General features: G+C 42.0%; 2 protein-coding genes across 2 annotated transcripts in view; one reads left to right on the top strand and one right to left on the bottom strand.

Moving 5' to 3' along the window:
- Positions 1-212: 212 nt before the first annotated feature.
- Positions 213-17109, bottom strand: EMC3 (ER membrane protein complex subunit 3). Its single transcript, XM_068981914.1, has 8 exons — positions 16794-17109; positions 12280-12337; positions 11852-11945; positions 10364-10468; positions 9563-9644; positions 7523-7602; positions 6673-6755; positions 213-3079 (listed from the first exon to the last, which is right to left on the bottom strand). Exons 1-8 carry the CDS (start codon positions 16946-16948, stop codon positions 2951-2953), a joined length of 786 nt encoding a protein of 261 aa, XP_068838015.1. The 5' UTR covers positions 16949-17109; the 3' UTR covers positions 213-2950.
- A 54-nt stretch (positions 17110-17163) lies between these two features.
- FANCD2 (FA complementation group D2) overlaps positions 17164-18973 on the top strand; it is a 48746-nt gene continuing 46936 nt past the window's right edge. Inside the window, exons 1-2 of the mRNA XM_068981999.1 lie at positions 17164-17235; positions 18832-18922. Coding sequence (XP_068838100.1) covers positions 18859-18922 — 64 coding nt within the window. The 5' untranslated portion in view covers positions 17164-17235; positions 18832-18858. The remainder of the gene's footprint in view (positions 17236-18831; positions 18923-18973) is intronic.

Below are 18973 nucleotides of genomic sequence, written 5' to 3'. Positions count from 1 at the left end.
CTGGATAGTCTCCAAGAGCCCCTCATAGCCATGACCTTGAGAGATCTTGATGTCAACAGCCAGGGACTTGCCCTCACTTAATAGGATATAATTCACCTATTTAAGGTGTTCTATTCAGTGGTTTTTATTAGTCACAAGGTTGTGTAACTATCACCAGTACAAAACATTTTATCATTATCTTTTATTACTGAAGTATGGTTGACTTTACAACGTGGTATTAGTTTCAAGTGTGAAGCACAGTGATTCAGTTATATACACGATTACACACGGTTGATGGCTATTTGGGTTGCTTCCACTTTGTGGTGGTTATGAATAATGCTGTGTTTGTGTACAAGTTTTTGTGTGGACATATATGTACTCATTTCTCTTGGGCTATTATCTAGGAGTGGAATTGCTGGATCATATGGAAACTTTGTTTGAGCTTTAGAGGAACTGCCAGACTGTTTTCCACAGTGGCTGTAGATCTGGGCTGGGCAAGGAATGGATGGGATAGAAGCGGAGAGTAACGGGGTGGTGAGTGCGGAGACTGAGGCCCAGAGAGGGAAAGTGCCTTATGCACAGCCACACCGAGGCAGAGCAAGAAAAGGGGGGGCTAATCATCTTGACGACCTCAACTCCACCCCAGCAGCAAATCCCTTCCCACCAGTCCCTCCCAAAGGTTCCTGAAGTAACATCAGGACCAAGTGCGTGTCTGAAGGGTGACTTAGCAGCTCTCTGCCATCTGGCCTTGCCTCATCGCATCAGGTCTTTTTTGTGTATTTTTTTATTTGGCTGCATTGGGACCTACTTGCAGCACATGGGATCTTTAGTTGAGGCGTGTACTGTGGCATGGGATCTAGTTCCCTGACCAGGGATTGAAACTGGGCCCCCCTGCATTGGGAGCAGAGAGTCTTAGCCACTGGACCGCCAGGGAATTCCCAGGGGTGCTTTTCACTGCGGCTACGAACCTGGTGTCTCCGTGAGAAGACAAAATGCCTGAGAACAGAAAAAAGCAGACTTGAGAAAGCAACCAAGTCTGGATGGTATCATTTGAGGCCCCGGCTCCAGCTACACTGAAGTAACTGACCACTGGACATTTTAGTTTTTGAACCAATTTACATTCATTAAGAAAAAAAAGAAAACTGCTTAACCCAGATTGAGTTCTGGTTCTGTCAGTTGCCACTGCAAGATTCCTCACACAGTAACCCTCCATGTCTCCCACATATAGCCACGCCCATCAGGCGCCTCAGACCCCACAGGGGAACCGCACTGGCTTCTGCCGCTGAGCACAGGTCTACCTGCTGTCCTCCAATCCAAGTTATCATTATTTTTCGAGCTGTGTTTTGCCACTGGCTGTCCATCTTTAGTCTTCCATGCAAGGTGCCTTTCATACCACCATTATCAGTAAGTAGACATTTCAGGTTGCCCTAAATGGTTTTGGGTGCTAAGTCCAGGTTGATGGTAAAGCTCACCCAGAAGGCTGATCCAAATCAAACTCCAAGAAGCAGACATAATAAGCAGTGCTCCCTGAACTTGTGTGCTGGTTCTGAAAAGACCTTGCCAAGACAAACTTGGCTTTTCCCTTTGACTTGCTGGTGCCAAGGACATACACATTTACCACCATGATGGGTGAGAACAGTCTCACACATTTTACCCACCCAACTTACCCCAGAGGTCTGTGCTCATGTCTCTTACTCTGGAGGGCAGGGTCAGAGCATCCATCAGATTCTCAAAGAGGTACTGTGACCCAACGAATGATTAGGAACAACTTCTCATGTGTCTCTCTTATGAGTTCCCGAGGACAAGAGTCCCATCTTTTCCATTTGAGACTCTCCAGCACTGGTCCACAATACACATTCATAACTGTTGGCAGAAGGCTGTGAGTGACCCACAGAGGTAATGTTTTTACAGGCAAAGACAGGAAAACAGAATGATTTAATTTGTAGAGTCGAGCTGTTTGTTCTTGATTACAACATTCAACGTGTAGATTACATTCACCTCTTGGTACCGAAAAGGCCCTCTGCCACCTTCCTGGGACAGTTAATCCAGACAGAATTATTCCTGGGCAACCCTTACCTCTGTGTCTGCCAGCAATCACCCTCTCTCCCTCCTTACAACCATATGTAAGCTCTCTCTCATCCAGAATAACTTGGACACGGGGTCTTTCATTCAGTGGAGTAGCCATGGATACAACAGCTCTACTGATTTGACAATGGGTTTAATATATCATGAATGCCAGATCAAGAGCTCACATTATTTAACTGCTGAAGTCTGTGAGGATCCCAAAGGCATTTGAGAATCTGGCAGTGTCTCAGGGTCACCAATTTTTACTTGATAGTATTAGAACAGAGAGAAGGTTTGCTAAGTCTGTCCTGGCCCTGGGTATTGACTCTGAAAAAGAGCTTGAGTAAGGTTTTGACACATTTGCTTTTCATATCATTTGCAGGCACAAAATGAACATTTTGTCTATCCATTGGTCCTAAATTTTCAACAATGAAAATGTATTATTTGTGAAAGGGAAGCTTACTAACAAAAAATTAAAGGTGAAATGCCGGGTGGATGGATTCCAAGAAAACAGAGTTTACTGAGGTTTAAATGTCAGAATGACTGCACGTAATAATTAGGTTTAATTAACAATGCTTTTTCCATAGACTGAATTTTTGCTGTTTTTTAATATTATCACTAGCTTGAGTGTCCCCCCTTTCTCTTACTTTTATTACTAGAGTCACCAGAAGGAACATTTAAAATATTAAAAAAATAGCTGTTTCTGGGCAAGTCACCCAGCATACACTCCTCATGTTTCCTCTGGGTTCAAACATGAAGGGGAGCCTGCCTCAGATAAGAACAATCCTTGCTGCACCCCCGCCAGCTCAGGCACCCCCTTTTCATTCCAAGAGGCTCCAGCTCAAATCAAAGTTATGAGGTTAAGCGCAACTCTGAGTTCCAGACACAGCTAGCCCCTGCTTGGTCTTCAAAAAATAGAGGTCTGTAATTCCTTTTTGAACATGCCTTCGAAATGGAGGTCTTTGGCCATGAGCTCCTCTTCGACGTCATCCAGTGCCCATTGGTGATCCGTCAGTTCCAGAGCTTCCCACTCTGTCTGCAAAGGAAGAGAAACATGGGGGCAGGGAGGGAAGGGCTGTTATAGGAGCAGTGCTGATGTGCTCGGGCCTGGAGCGGGATCGAGCTCTGCACACGTGACCCTCACTCCGTCCTATGAGGCAGCTCCTGCGGTGCCCTCACCCTCCCGTGCCCCCAAGTTACAGACAAGAGACTAGGCTAAGAAAGAAACAATCTGTTCAGGTCCCTGGAGCTGGCAACTCACTACATTTCCCAAATATTCTATTAATGTTGACTACTTTTGCCTTTAATTAGTAGGTCTTTAAAAAAATGCTCTATGAAACTTAATATGCAACATAAATGTTAGCTCACAGGTATGGGTTTTAAAAAATAATAATTTACACAACCCATCCCTTCAATGTGTGCCACTCAGTGGCTTTTAGTATATTCATAAGGATGTGCAACCATCACTACCATGTAGCTCCAGAACACTTCTGTCATGGCAAACACACTCTGTATCAAACAGCAGACATGCCCATTATCCCTCCCCCAAACCCTGGCAACTACTACTTCATTTGCTGAATCTTGTCATCTTTTCTGGATGCAGTATGTGGCCTTTTGTCACTGGTTTCTTTCACTTAACATTAAAAAAAACTTTTGTTTTGTTGACGTATACTTGATCAACAGTGTTGTCTTGGTTTCTGCCACACTGCAAAGTGATTCAGTTATACATATACATTTAGTTTTCTTTCATCCTTTTCCATTAAGAGTTATTGCAGGGTATTGGTTATAGTTCCCTTCTCTCAGCATGTTTTTAAGGCTCCTCTCTGTTGTGGCATGATTCAGCACTTCATTCTTTTTTATGGCTAATATTCCACTGCATACATTCCATTGTCTAGACACTGCATTATCTGTTCATCAGATGATGGAGATTTGGATTGTTTCTAGTTTTCACTATTATCAGTAGTATTCTGAACATTCTTGCACTCAGTTTTTGTGTGAAAATATGTTTTCAGTTCTCTTGGGTGTTTGACTGAGAGTAGAATTGCTGGGTCATACGATAAGTGTGTTTAATTTTTTGAAGAAAGGCTAACAACTGCGTTCCAAAGCAGCTGGACAATCACCAGCATGTACGAGGGTTCCAATGTCTCTACATCTTTGTCAACACTCGTTATTGTCCATCTTTTTTATTATAACCATATGAGTGAGTGTGAATTGGTATCACTGAAGTTTTGATTTGCAAAACCCCCGATGACTACTAATGTTGGGTATCTTTTCATGTGCTTAGCTTACTGCATATCTGCGTCTTCTTTGGAGAAGTGAGTATTCATATCCTTTGCCAACTTTTTACTGGATCATGTTTTTATTGTCGAGTTCTAAGAGTTCTTTATTCTGAATCCTGGACCCTTACCAGATATATGATTTTCAGACGCTTTCTCCAATTCTATGGGTTGGCGTTTCACTTTGTTAATAGTGTCTTTTGAAGCACAGAAGTTTTCATTTTGACAAAGTTCCACTTATCTATTTTTCCTTTTGTTGCTTATACTTTTGACATCATATCCAAGAAATCACTGCCTAATCTAAGGTCACAAACATTTACACCTATGTTTTCTTTTACGAGCTTTCTAGTTTTAGCTCTCATATTTAGGTCTTTGACCCATTTAAAAACTTTTATTCAAAACGTTTTTTATTGTGGTAAATATTAATATACATATGACACAAAATCTGCCATTTGTAACCACTGTTAAGTATACAATTTGGTGGCAGTTTTTAGGTTCACAATGTTGTGTAACCATCACCACTAACTTTTTCTAAATTTTTCATCCCCTGAAACAGAAACTCTGTACACAATAAACAGCAAAACTATTCTTTCCCTCAATGAACTTTTTTGGCACCTTTCTCAAAAATCATTTGATCTACATATATGAGTCTATTTCTGAACTCTCAATTCTTTAACAACAAAACAAAACTGCACTGCACAGCATATGGGATCTTAGTTCCCTGGTCAGGGATCAAACCTGCACCTCCTCCACTGGAAGCACAGAGAGTCTTAACCACTGGACCGTCAGGGAAGGCCCTGCTGAATGAAGTATCAGTTCTGTTCCACTGATCTGCGTGTCTGTCCATACGGCAGTCCCACACAGTCTTGATTAGTATACCTCAGAAGTAGGTTTTCAGATCAGGAAGTCTTGAGCCTTCCAACCCTGTTCTTATTCAACATTGTTTCGCCTATTCTGAAGCCCTTTCACTTCCGTATTATCTTCTGGATCAGACTGCCAATTTGCGCAAGAAAAGCTGGTGGCATTTTGAGTCTATAGATCAACAGATCAAGGAGTACTGCCATCTTGATAACAGTAAGTCAAGATAATACGTACATGGATATATTTGCATTTATTTAGGGCTTCTTTAGTTTCTTTCAGCAATATTTCGCAGTTTTCATGGTACAAATCTTGCTGTTTTGTTAAATTTATTCTTATCCTTTTTGATACTATTATAAATGGAATGATTTTCTTAATTTCTGTTTTTCAGATTCTTTATTACCAGTGTGTAGAGCTATGACTGATTTCTGAAAACCTTGCTGAATGTATTACATGTAATAGCTTTTTTGTGGATTCCTTTTAGGATATTCTATATAAAAGACCACATTACTTGCAAACAAAGATAGTTTTACTTCTAAAACTTTTTTTTTTAAATTTTGGCTGCACTGTGTCTTCACTGCGATCCACGGGCCTCTCTAGTTGCAGCATGCGGGGTTAGCTGCCCTGTGGGATCCTAGTTCCCTAACCAGGGATCGAACCCAAGTCCCCTGCACTGGAAGGCAGATTCTTAACCACTGGACCACCAGGGAAGTCCCTACTTCTTCCTTTCTAATCTAGATGCTTTTTATTTCTTTTTCTCGCCTAATTGCCCTGGCTAGAACATCTAGAATAATGTTGCACAGAAGTGGTCATAGTGGACATCTTTTGTCTTGTCCTACCCTTAGGGGCAAAGCTTCCAGTATAAGTATGCTAACTGTGGGTCTTTCATAGGTATCTTTCATCAAGATGAGCAAATTCCTCTCTATTTCTAGTTTTCATCATGAAAAATTAGTGAGATTTTGCTGTGTAAAATTATATTGGATTTTACAAATTCAAGAATCATTGTGTGAAAGGCTCAAATAATTTAGAGTTTTTGGGGGGGCAAGCCACATGGCCTGTGGGATCTTAGGTCCTCCACCAGGGATTGAAGCTAGGTCCCCGGCAGTTAAAAGAGTGTGGAGTTCTAACCACTAGACTGCCAAGGTATCTCAATTTAGATTTTACTGAATGAAATTTATATCAGGGTCCAAAAAAATTCAAAATATTCCAAATGTCTACCTGGCATCTCTGATTGGGCTGTTTTTATAACTTCTTTTACACTATGGATTAAATGGGTGAGCATTTAAAAACCACCAAAAGTACCAAGAATCTCTAACTTACTTATCAGATGATTCTGTCTCTGGAATAAGAGACATGCAAATGAAAATACATTTTTGCTAAACTTAAAATGATGGAACCATAGATATACCACACTCACTTAAGGGAATTCATCTTTAAAAGTAACTCTGGTAACACCTCTGAGCTTCAGTGAAGCTGGGAAGAGAAGTGAGTGTACCTTAAAAGCTTTGTTGGTGTCTGCGGGCATGGCCATGGCTGCGCCAGTCATCTGCTCCTGCATCATCCGTGACTGGTCAGCAGCTGCAGAGTAAGACACATCCCAGTGAGTGCCAGGGCACAGCAGGCACCCAGGACCCCCAGGGAAGAATGGTTCTCACACAGCACTTACAGATGCCTGGCAGTGGGTTAGAGGACCATGGGACAGTTCACTGACTGGCCTTGTCACACACTTTGTGAAAGTCCCTTTACCTCTTGCAAAAATGGATGTGATAACAGCAGGAGAAAGATTAACTAAAAGCTCTAAACTTTATTTCAAATTTAAATAACAGGAGCAATAGCTATGAGTTACTGAGCAACACCAACATGCCAGGTACTTCACTAAGTGCTCCATGTATCTACCTTATCTACTCCTCACAACAAACCCAGAAGTCAGTTATTAAGGTCCCTATTTTACAGGTAGGCAAACAGAGGACTGCTGTGGTTCAGTAACTTGCCCAGGGTCCCAGCTATTTAAGTAAGAGAGCCAGGACTGGTACTGGTCTCTAGTCAATGGGCGAACTGATCAAGCCAGCCTTCTCTCAGCTTCAGGCTTACATTGCTGGTGCTGGATCCCTCATAGGAGGGTATCAGACTCTGCATAACTAAATACTGTCCCTGTGATTAATGAGGAGAATTCAGATCTTCAGTCTGACCTTGGGATGTTTAAGACTCTTTCAGAGTACCTCAGATACTTAGGAATAAGTTTAGGGAATGAAGCACTATATTTCACTCTGTTCAATACAGCACAGCCTGCATAATCACTCTGGCCCTGGTACGAACGACTCAGCTATTGAAGTATTGCCTCTTACCATTATCTTGGCCCAAAATCAAAGAGTAGATGCTCCGAAGCCCAAAGACGTTGAGGAAATACCAGGATGCAGAACTCACCCTAGGAAGCAAAAGTGAAACAATGCTGGTAGTTATTTCAGAATAAACTAGTTCATACATTTCTCCCACCCAAAGTTGTTCAGAGTATGTAAAAGGAATCTCCTGGGGTCAGCCAATAGTCATCCAGAGCACACCCAAAGAAGAAACACACGTTGTGAAGGCCATGTTACAAATATTAATAGTTACAGCTCTCTGCAGGCGAACAGCTGAGCCTTGTGGACAGACTTGGGTCAAACCTCGATCCTTCCACTCACTTCAGAGATGTTGCCATGAGGGTAAAATGAGGTAATATATGGAGGTTAACGGCTCCTTCTTTGGCATTCAGTAGCAGGAACTGAACTCACACCTGGCGGGCTTCATTTTATCAGGGAATACAAGTGTTGTTTAATTATCCTGCTTACATAGTGGGTTTTCAAACCATTTATTATTTGTAATCACGACAACAACACACACTTGTTATTGATGTGTATAATACATGCAAATAATACTGAAGTATGTAAGATATAAATTGAAAGAGAAAGAGGCCGCCTGTCCTGAATCCCATTCTCTAAAGAAACCACAAGTGTCAGCAGGCTTCATATTGAAGACTGGAGTGATTGGAAAAGCCATTTCAAGTTTTGAACTATATCCTTAAGTTCTCCTTAGGTTAGGTTTCCCACCTTGCCCCAGTGAAGTTAATATGCTTGCATATAATAAAAAACTAAAACGCATGTCAGAAATGATACAGAGGGAAACGACCCACACTTTATTCCAATACTTGGGTCACACTTATCTGTACATAATCTTTCAGATTGGTAAGCTAGTTCATATGTGGTTCCAGGCTCCTTTGTCCACACAAGCATGTCAGAAACATACTTGTCCAGGTGCTGAGAAAAGATAAAACAGCTTTTCTCTACCCCATGAAGTTTGTGTTTAGCCCACAGGAGACTGGAAGGTCAAAGCTCAACAGTCGTGCTACTTGTACTAAATATAGCTTTTCTCCTCTGGGGGAAGTGTGCACGGCCAAGACTCTCCCAGAGCCGGGTCTATCATGTCCCTCCCAAACAACCACAGGCTGCTCCAACTTGGGAGTCAGTCATGAACAGCAGTGGTGACCCCCATTGCCCATTCTCCTCCTCCTACTGTCTGGCTATTTTATTTTATTCTAGCCTACTCAATTTTATTTTGGCTCTGCTGGGTCTTTGTTGTGGTGTGCAGGCTTCTCGAGTTATGGTGTGCTGGCCTAGTTCCCTGACAAGGGACTGAACCCGTGACCCCTGCATTGGAAGGTGGACTCTTAACCACTGGACCACTAAGGAAGTCCCTGTCTGGTTTCCTTAGATGCTAGTCTCTGGGAAGCCAGACAAAATAACCTTGGAGAGACCACATGAAGAAGCACTACCGTGTTCCCGAGGCTGCAGCACTGTCCTAAGAGCTCTTCATACTTGGGGTTTTATTACTCTGATATAAAAAACACAACAGTAAATAAGACAGACGTGCTGGATTTGGACAGACTTGGGGTCAAATCTCAATGGCTCCACTTCATAGGGTTGCTACGAGAATAAAGTAATATATGGAATGTATCTAGCACAGTGACTGGTACCAGTGATGTTGTTTTTGGAAGTAATGTATTTTGAAACAAATAATACCAACATCCACTTCCATAAGCTCCAGGGCATTTCTTGTTAAAAAGTCTGCTTTGGTCAGAGTTCTTGTCTTTAACTTTTTTGGGGTGGACACATCTACTTTTTTGAGCTCCTGAGACCCAAGAAGCTAGGGGAAAGAGCTTGATACATTCTCTCCTTTTGCAAGAAAACTCATGTAAAAGTTACCATAATCTGTGGCATTCTGAGTGGAGTTTCAATGGGAAAAACTCCAAAAACCTATTCCAGTAAAGCAGGCAAACTGGAGATCCTGTTGTTTAAGAGATCCCTGTTTTAGATTTTGGTTGGTGTTTTTACTCAATAGAAGAAAGTCCTTACCAGGAGGCATCTAATGTAAGTAGTTCAATTCCTTGCTGTAGCATAGGCTTAAAACGGAGGGTCAGTGGAAATGGGACCTTGGCTGCAGAAAAGAAAGAAAAAGTTCAGAACCATGCCCAGCTTGCTCTGTAAAACAGTGTAATAAGTGTGATGCACATATTTCCCTGAGGAGATGGGAACTCTGTACCATACAGTGTTTAGAAACTTATTTCCACAAAGAGGCTTATGCCACTTTCTGAAGAATTAACACTCAAAAGTCACTCTATTCTAGTTCTTTGAACACCACCAGATTCTCTAGTGCTTAAGAAGTAGGGGCTCAAACTGAGCTGTGCCCCCAAAATCTGGAAAAGAAACCAGCACTAGTCTGTTAAACCCAAAGTGGAATATATATGCACAAAGAACTACATTACTGAGACACCAAGTTCATTTAAATCAAAGCGGGTCACAAACAAATTGACAAACAACTGACCCCAACACCTCAAAAATGAAGTCAAGACAGAAAGAGGCTTCCCGTCCTCCTACTCACTAGGACACAGAACTAGATTTGGATACAAATGAGTAAGCCACTCGCTCAAGTCCCTTAGTAAAAGAGCACCCCTGTCATGACTGCATGGACGCTTTGGTAAGAGCCGTGGAACTAGAGCATGATCGGTTTTTTTGTTCAAGAGCTGTTACCAGTTTCCACTTGAGAACACAGGACCTGGGACAGTACTCTGTCAGCAGCACCTGGATTTCTGAGTAGGGTTATGGGAAAGGGTCAAAGATGAAGTAAACCTGAAGTCTTCTGAGTCTGTAACTTACTTGTGACAAAGCCTGAAAACGTCATGTTGATCCATCCACCAATAAGAATCATAGGCAGGACGTTGGTGACGTTGCCTTTCATCATGTCTGTGAGCATGGTGGGATCTAAGACAGAAAAACAAGCAACCAAGAGCTGTTACCATAAGGCAAGGATTTATTCCTTGCTTTCTGTAACTCTTTAATTTACTTGATAAAATTAATACAAGTTCACTGTAAAAAATTCAAACAACATAGAAACACAGGATGTGGACAGTTCCTCTGCCTACTGTCTAAACACTTTTAACTGCTGTCTATTCTTCTATCTTTATATGTCAATATACATATATACCTATACATGTATATACACACAATGGTTTCTTTCTGTATATATATACATGAAGGGATACTATGCTTACTATTCTGCTTTCTAATTTAAAAAATTAACATATTGTGATATATTATATTTCCATATTGGTGTATATGGCTCATTATTTTTAATGTCTGCATAGGCATCCACTGTGGTCACACTCATCACTTCTGGCTAGATCTATAGATTATTGGCAAAAAAAAAAAAAAGTTGCAAACAACTTCCTTGTACACAAATCTGCAAATTTGTGTGTTTCTGTGAGAGAAACTCTTAGAATTTCTGGGCCAAGGGATTTGACCATTTAAAACTGACTTTCAACAACAGTAAGAGGACTTCACTTTCCATGACCTTGACAGTAGCAGCTTTGGTCAAGCTTTTCAATCTTGTCTAATTTAACGGGTTAAAAAGGACACCGTGTTTTAATTTGCATTCCTCTGATTTTGTGATGTCAAGTATCTTTCCATATACTTATTGGTCTTTTGTTTCTTGTAGGTTTGCTAAAAGACTTACTATTGAAATCAATTCCAGTACCTTCTGTCCGGGATTATGATACTGGTTATCTAACCTAAAGTAATAGGTACTGAAATAAATGGATAAGTAAAACCAAATAATATATTACTTTTGTTTTACTTTAAAGATGCTGTGTTTTCACATGACTGGGCTCAGAGGAAGCAAGAACTCTGTTACAGGAAAAACTGTAGAGGGCAAGCAAGCAGTCATGTCTGACAAAGAAATGAATCACCGAGGGAAGCATTTAGGCAGACTCTGGGGGTCATCTGCCAGCAACAGGACTGCACTGGGTGGGACCTGGGACTGGAATGCCTTCCAGCTGTGCCCCTCAGAGCCCTGGGTCCCGAGGAACAGCAAAGGGGAGACACCTGGGGATAATGGCCCTATTCCCCGACCCCTTAGCCAAGAGGTCTTGCTTTTAATTCCACTTTATACCCTGGAATTCCCAAGGTATAAAATTTATTTGAAAAAGAGAATCCCCCCTTTGTAGATCCCTGTATCTGATGATCCCTGAATTCCCTCAGATTACTGTCTTATACTATTTAAATTTCAAATAAAAGGACATCCTCCCTGCTCATCCCACCATCATGTTAAAAATCTTCCTTAAAGATAAGAGAGGGGAATAAACATACCAGTCATAGGAGAAGGAGGCACAACCTTCCTTTTAGTTTTTTTGAAAAATCCATCCTCTGGGTTGTTGAAGTAATACTTTCGTGTCAGGAAAGACTAGTAGAAAAAAGAACTTTTTAAGTCTTAAAACTGTGACATAGAACACTGTCAAATTATTCCCCCGAGGTTTAGTCAGAAGGCCCTTGGAATATGCTATCACACTCAGCTGGCAGCCTACTTGGCAGCCGACCTGACACTTTAGCTGAGCCACATTTGAAAACAATTTCCCAAGAAGAGCAAGGTCATGATGACAGCAAACACCGCTAGGCCACAGCTTAATTACTGACTTGCCTGCCTTCAGCTCTCCCCGAAGAGTCCCCTTATAAAACATTCAGCTATCTACTGTCTTCACAGTGAATCGTGGAGCTTGTAATAAAAGATAAATGAGTACCTGTTTGGGAATGTATTTTCCATTTTCCCTGAGGACTCTGCTTCGAATTAGGACTTGACTGAAGAGAAAAAAAAAACAAACCAAGACAATGAGATTTTTAAAAGTGAAACTGTAGAAGAAAATGAGAGAATAAAGTAGAAAACCTATTTCAACACAAGAGAAGGCCTATTTGGCAATAGCTCTGTGCGGAAACTTTTCAAAATACAAGTGTCCGTAAAACCAACAGGACATACTTAACCCAATACTCAGCTTTCCACAAGTTTTCAGGAGTGACTCTTTCTGAACAAAGATTTCTGAGGAAGGCACATTTGGGACATTACGCTTTTTGTTACTTTATAATGAGCTAAGGAGGAACTTTTCTCTGAGTAAAAACAGTAGCAGTTGGATGCTACTCAAAAGACCTGGGGGCAGAAGGGAGGAAGGATGAGGATAAAAGAAGGAAGTTTAAAAACAAAGCAAAACCAGAGAAATGATTACAGGGCTTGACAGGGTTGTTACCTGACAGACAACAAATACAAATTCTACTCAGGGTGCCGATGTTGGTAAGCTCTCAGTAGATACTTACTGAATTAACATATTAAGTTATCTGGTGATATTTGAACATAGTTGATCCTTACAGATAACAAAGTGTACCAAGTGGGTGGTGTTAGAACAAACGTCAGACAGAAGAGATGAAAATGCTAATTTTTCTAGGTTTTCAAAAGTTCTTTTCATGAGGGGAGAAAAAAACCTCCTTAATGGAAATCCTTCTTGAAAACTGAAACAAAACAAAATGCTGTAGACAGAAGCCTGAAGAGTTGAGAGGTGATATGTTCCACTCCCTGGGAGCTAGACTAAAGCTATTCATAATGTGGCCTGTGTCACAATGCTGGTCTGTGGTGAGGTGAGAACAGACACTGAGACTAAAGGCTTAGAAACTTTTATAGTAATCTGACATTGTCCAAACATCCAAATATGTGATCAAAAAATTTTTACCAAAGCACCAGTCTGTGACAGACTGAACATTCAAAAACCCAAACTGGTCCTTTACCTCGGACAGTTTTAAGCAGCACTGGGCCTAGAATAATGAGTAAAACTTTAAGCTCTGGAGTTGGACAGATGGGTTCAAATATTGGCTCTGCCACTTGTTAACTATGTGATCCTGGGTGAGTCTCTTAAATTTCCTACGCCTCCATTCATACTGTACACAATAACAGGCTTATTCTCATTGAACAAATACTTCTCGAGCTTCTGGGTGCCATGTTAGGTGACATGAACAACAGTGATCCAAAAGCAAGAATCTTGGACTTCCCTGGGGGTCTGGTGGTTAAGAATCTGCTCTCCTACTGCAGAAGGCATGGGCTGGATCCCTCCTCAGGGATCCTGCCTACTGTGGCCAAAAAAAAAAAAGGCAAGTATCCCAAGAAGGTTAAAGTCTAGTAGGGGAGAAAAACAGTAATCAAATAACCACAGGAATAAATGTCAAATCCATCTGTTATATACCAGGAAAGAGAGACAGATAATCTGAGTGTGTTAACAGGGGGATGTGACTGAGTCTAAGAAGTCAAGGTCTTGGAGAAAGCTTTCCTGAAGGGGTATGATTAAGCTGAAATCTTAAGGACAGGTAGAGAAAACCTTGGCAAAGAGCTGGAGCATGGGCAAAAGCCCTGAGGCAGCAGTAAGCACTGCTATCTCTGAGGACCAGGGGAAACCCCATGTGGCTGGAAGAAAGAGGACTATAGAAACATGGTGAGACAAGGCTTGAGAGCTTGGCGAGAGCTAGACTATGTAAGAGAGGCTCCGCGCTATTTTTAAAAAATTGTGGTGAAAAACATAAACATAAAATTTACCATCTTAACCACATTTAAGCACACAGTTCAGTAGCGTTGAGCATATTCACACTGTTGTGAAACAGATCTCCGGAACTTTTTCATCCTGCAAACCTGAAACTCTGTTCTCATTGCACAATAACACCTCCATTCCCCATCTCCCAGCCCCTAGTAACCGCCATTCTACTTTGTGTTCCTGTGAATTTGACTATTTTAGATACTTCATATAAGTGGAATCATACAGATATTACCTTTCTGTATCTGGTCTCTTTAGTTTAGCCTCATATTCCTAAGGTTCATCTGTGTTGTAACCATGTGACATGATTCCTTTCTTTTTAAGGGTTCCACTGTATTGCAATCTTTTATCTTAAAAGCAAAAGGAGGAAGGAAAGGAAACCCCTGTTGGTGGGTCAGTAAGTTGGTACAACCTTTATGAAAAACAATATGGAGGTTCTTCAAAAAAATAAAAATAGAATCACACTATATATACATCTATATATATATATATATATATATATATATAGATGTATATACATGTATGCAACCCTGTGTTCATTGCAGTATTAGTCACAATAGGCAGATATAGAAACAACCCGAGAACTTCCCCAGTGGTCCAGCGGTTAAGAATCTGTCTGCCAGTGCAGGGGACATGGGTTCGATCCCTGGTCCAGGAAGATTCCACATGCCACGGGGAACTAAGCCTGTGCAGCACAGCTGCTGAAACCCATGAGCTCTACAGCCCAAGTGCCGCAACTCCCGAAGCCCGAGTGCTCTGGAGCCGGTGCCCTGCAACAAGAGCAGCCACAGCAAGGAGGAGCCCATGCATCACAACTCAACAGCAGCCCTCACTCTCTGCACATAGAGAGAGTCTGCACACAGCAAAGAACACTCAGCACAACCCGAAATAAACAATGATTTTAAAAAATCCTGAAAGGATGAAGACAACATGATATATGGGTAGACACACACACCGGAATATTAATTCAGCCACGAAAAAGAAGGAAATCCATTCACTTGCAACGACATGGACAAACCATGAATACATTATACAAAATAAAATGAGGCAGACCCAAAAGGACAAATACTGTATGATTCCACTTAATGAAGTACCTAGAGATAAAGTAGAATGGTGGGTCTCAGGAGTTGGGAGAGAAGGAAATGAATTATTATTTAATAGGCTCAGAGTTTCTGCTAGGGCTCAGGAAAATATTGTGGAAGCGTACAGTGGTGGCAGTTGCACAAGGTGAATGTACTTATTGGCACTGAATTGCACGCTTAAATAAAACAGTCAAAGTGGGGCTTCCCTGGTGTCTCAGTGGTAAAGAACCTGCCTGCCAATGCAGGAGATATGGGTTCAGTCTGGTTGGCGAAGATCCCACATGCTGCAGAGCAACTAAACCTGTGTGCCACAACTACTGGCCCACGTAGAGCCAGTCTTCCGCAACAAGAGAGGCTACCACAGTGAGAGGCCTGCGGACCGCAAGTAGAGAGTAGCTGTTCGCTGCAACTAGAGAAAAGCCTGTGCAATAATGAAGACCCAGCACAGCCAAAATAAATAAAATTCAATTTTAAAAAGAGAAAAAAAGAAAGTGGAAAATTTTATATGTATTTAACCACAGTTTTTTAAAGAGCAAAAAGCAAATATTAAAGGATTTTAAGCTCAATTCTTCACATATGTCACTTAAGGTGATTACCACTATACTTAGAGTACTCTGAGCACTAAAATAATAGTATTTCCTATTTTCCCTTTGCATGTTTTATCACTTGGACTAAAACTCCCTGAGAGTAGGGTCTTGTCATATTTTGTACCTCCTAGCATACAGCACAGTGCAGGGCACATGGTAAGTCATCAAAAAAACTTTGTTTACTATAGAGAATTCAGGACTTCCACAGGCTGAACAGAAATTCAGATAGTTCTCTATTCTGCTGAGCAATTTTGCAGAAGTGAGGTTGAGAATCATGTGAGGCATTTAAACCCTGAAATAAGGCCAACTTAAATTATCCTATATATTCTAAATACTTAGTTTCTCTTAAGGTCTGCAAATTCTAAAAGAATTTTTGAATTTTGTATTTTTTTCCATTAGTATCTAAAACTAAGTCCCTGCTCGACAAAGCACAATGCAACTGGTGATAAAGGTAAAGCTTATCTTCTGCGGTTGCAATTTGCAAGTGAAAAACATTTTCCTAAAATAAAACTTTAGTTTTCAAAGTCAGTATTTTTCAAACTGGAGTTTCACATTCTTAAACATCTATTTGTTTTTCCTTTCTGAAAAGTCACTATATTCTACAAGCTTGAGAGTCACTTTTTACATTCATTCTATTCCCAAATATGATCTAATGTTTTTTCATTTATATATTTCTCAATTTTGGTTTAACACATTTTAGAAAAATTTTAGTAACCTCTGTCTGAGGCAGCAAAACCTTAACTTATGAAACCAAATGTCCCATTTGTGATCATTTAGGCTCAAGAAAACTTATATTGTATCTAGAGGAATGTTTTACAGACATCATCTAAAATTTAGTCTCCACTCCTACTCTATGAGGCATGTCCTGTTATCATCCCCATTTCGCAGATGAACAAGTGAAACACAGGGCTAACTCAGCCAAGGAAACTCAGCTAGTGGGGGCCTGATGTAGCCGGACAAACTGACTTTCTTGCCCAAGGTCACGAGAAAGTGAGATTGCCGGAGAGGGGAGGGCGCTGACCTGTCGGAGACTTGTTCCTGGGTAAGCTTCTTGTCGCTCTGCAGCAGGATGGAGACGTAGTGGCGGATCATGCCCACGAAGAAGGTGATGATAACTATGGGCAGGACCACCCAGAGACGGATGTTGGAGTCAAGCAACAGCTCCGGCCCCGCCATCTTCACAGAGAGTGGGCTCCCGGCAGAGTGTAACCGGGTTGCTTTTCGTCGGGACACCGGGTCCTAGTTGAGGCCGCCGCTGGGCCTTCTCACCGCCCTCAGCCAGGTGAGCCACGGACCCTACAGCGGCGTCGTCCCTTGAGTTCTGCCCCAAACCGGGCCGCCGGGCCGCCCACTTCCGGCGCGGACGTTTCACGTCACGGCGAGGGCGCGCTACAGTGGGGTCAGTGTGGCGTCGTACCGGGCGGGAAACTCGAAGAGGAGGGTCGGCGACGCCTTCTCCGCCGGTGAGTGGGGCAGTGGTCGTCGTTTCTCGAGACCTCGCGACCTTACGGCCTGGTTTCTCGGTCCCAACAGAGCCTGGCCTTTCTCTCTGAGCCTCCGTGCCCTCAACCTCAGCTTCTTTAACTGTCTAGTCGCAGGATAATACCTACAGGTACCTTCCTGCGTCGTTAAAAAGACGAAGTGAGGAGAGACTTGACTCCCATCCTCGCCCCCCGCCCCTCCCCGGAGGGCCTAGTCCAGGCAGCCTTCCGGGTTTCCCCGGGTTTGAGGCTGCTGGACGGGTTAGCACGTGTTAAGGGCATGTTCCCTGAAGTCCAGAGGCTTAATTTTTCCTTCTGTAGGATGGCTAATAATGCTTATAAATAGTAAACGAGGCAAAGGGTAAAAAAAATGCATAGCATGACGTTTGGTAAGTAGTAAACGGTAAATATTGTTGGAAGCCAATATTATGGGTGGTAGTTAAAGAGGCAGAGAGATCCTGGAGGCGGATTGCTAAATTGGAATCCCAGCTCTGACACTGAATGTGAGAATAATGGGGTGTGTGTGTGTGGGTGTGGGTGTGTGTGTGTGGGTGTGGGTGTGTGTGTGTGGGTATGTGGGTGTGGGTGTGGGTGTGTGTGTGGGTGGGGGTGTGTGTGTGTGTGTGCGCGCGCGCGCGCGCGGCCGTGCGCTCAGTGGGTCAGTCATGCCCCACTCTGCAACTGCATGGACTGGGGCCCGCTGGGCTCCTCTGTTCATGGAATTTTCCAGGCAGAAATACTGGAGTGGGTTGCCATTTCCTACTGCAGGGGATTTTCCCGACCCAGGCATCGAACTCAGGTGTCTTGAAAGTAATGGTACCTACCTCAAAAAGTTTTGTGAGAAACGAAGTATTAGATATAAAAGACTTAGTAGTTTTTGTTAGATATTAGTATTTACATTCCTGCCAGCCATTCTCATTTATTGAATATTCTCAGAATTTTTTTTTTTTAATGTTAGGTACCATGCTGGGCCCTAGGGATACCTGAGATAAACAACACTGGATTCCTGCTCTCAAGGAGCCCCTCAGTCTAGTGTGTCCTAAGGTTTCTTATATATACTCTGGAGCAGGAAAGCTGGAGGAGTAATCTCCTTTGGGGACAGGAGTCTAGTTTTCAAGGAAGAAGACATTTGATTGAGACTTTAAGGAGAAGGAGTAATTTCCAGGCAGATAACAGCATTTCAGTTGGAGCAGAAATCATTTTTGGTTCACAGATGTAACCCCCACACCTAGCCCAGTCCCCAACATTGGGGTTTTGGATTAATGAGTTAAAGGAGTAGTAGATTGGGGTTAAATGGTGAAGAATCTTCAATATCAGAGAAATATGGCTTTTATTCTTCAGCAAGAAGGAAGTGATCTGGCTAAAGAAGCAACTAGGTAAACAAGTCGTGCAAGTAAGCAAGTACTGACCAGAAAGAGGAGTTGAAATTTTCTCAAGATCTGGCTTTAGATAGCATTTTGTAAAGTCTTTGGTTTTGGATAGAGCATTAATTGTTTTCTTTGAGCTAATATTTTTAACTTCTCAGAAGGTATCTAGCTTCTACAGAGTAACTTATGTTCTCTGATTTGTTCTGCAAAGTAATTTAACTGAAGAAGACTGGTCAGAATGATTTCCAAAAGGAAACTGTCACTGTCAGAGGATAAAGAGAGCCCAACAGAAGATGCCTCTGGTAGGTGTCTAATCATTTGTTGCTTTATTTTTTGTAGCAAATGTGTGAGGC

Source organism: Capricornis sumatraensis, chromosome 10 (genome assembly GCF_032405125.1).
Source record: "Capricornis sumatraensis isolate serow.1 chromosome 10, serow.2, whole genome shotgun sequence".
Classification (NCBI taxonomy): domain Eukaryota; kingdom Metazoa; phylum Chordata; class Mammalia; order Artiodactyla; family Bovidae; genus Capricornis; species Capricornis sumatraensis.
This window is presented reverse-complemented; position numbering and strand designations above follow the sequence as displayed.

What these genes read in the sequence shown, in the direction of transcription:
- EMC3 (XM_068981914.1), bottom strand. Translation starts at nt 16,948, where the DNA reads ATGGCGGGGCCGGAGCTGTTGCTTGACTCCAACATCCGTCTCTGGGTG. An exon ending in CAGGAACAAGTCTCCGACAG is followed by an intron (nt 12,338 to 16,793) that starts GTCAGCGCCCTC and finishes TTTTCTCTTCAG; the next exon opens with TCAAGTCCTAATTCGAAGCA. An exon ending in GCCTCCTTCTCCTATGACTG is followed by an intron (nt 10,469 to 11,851) that starts GTATGTTTATTC and finishes TTTCTGTCTTAG; the next exon opens with ATCCCACCATGCTCACAGAC.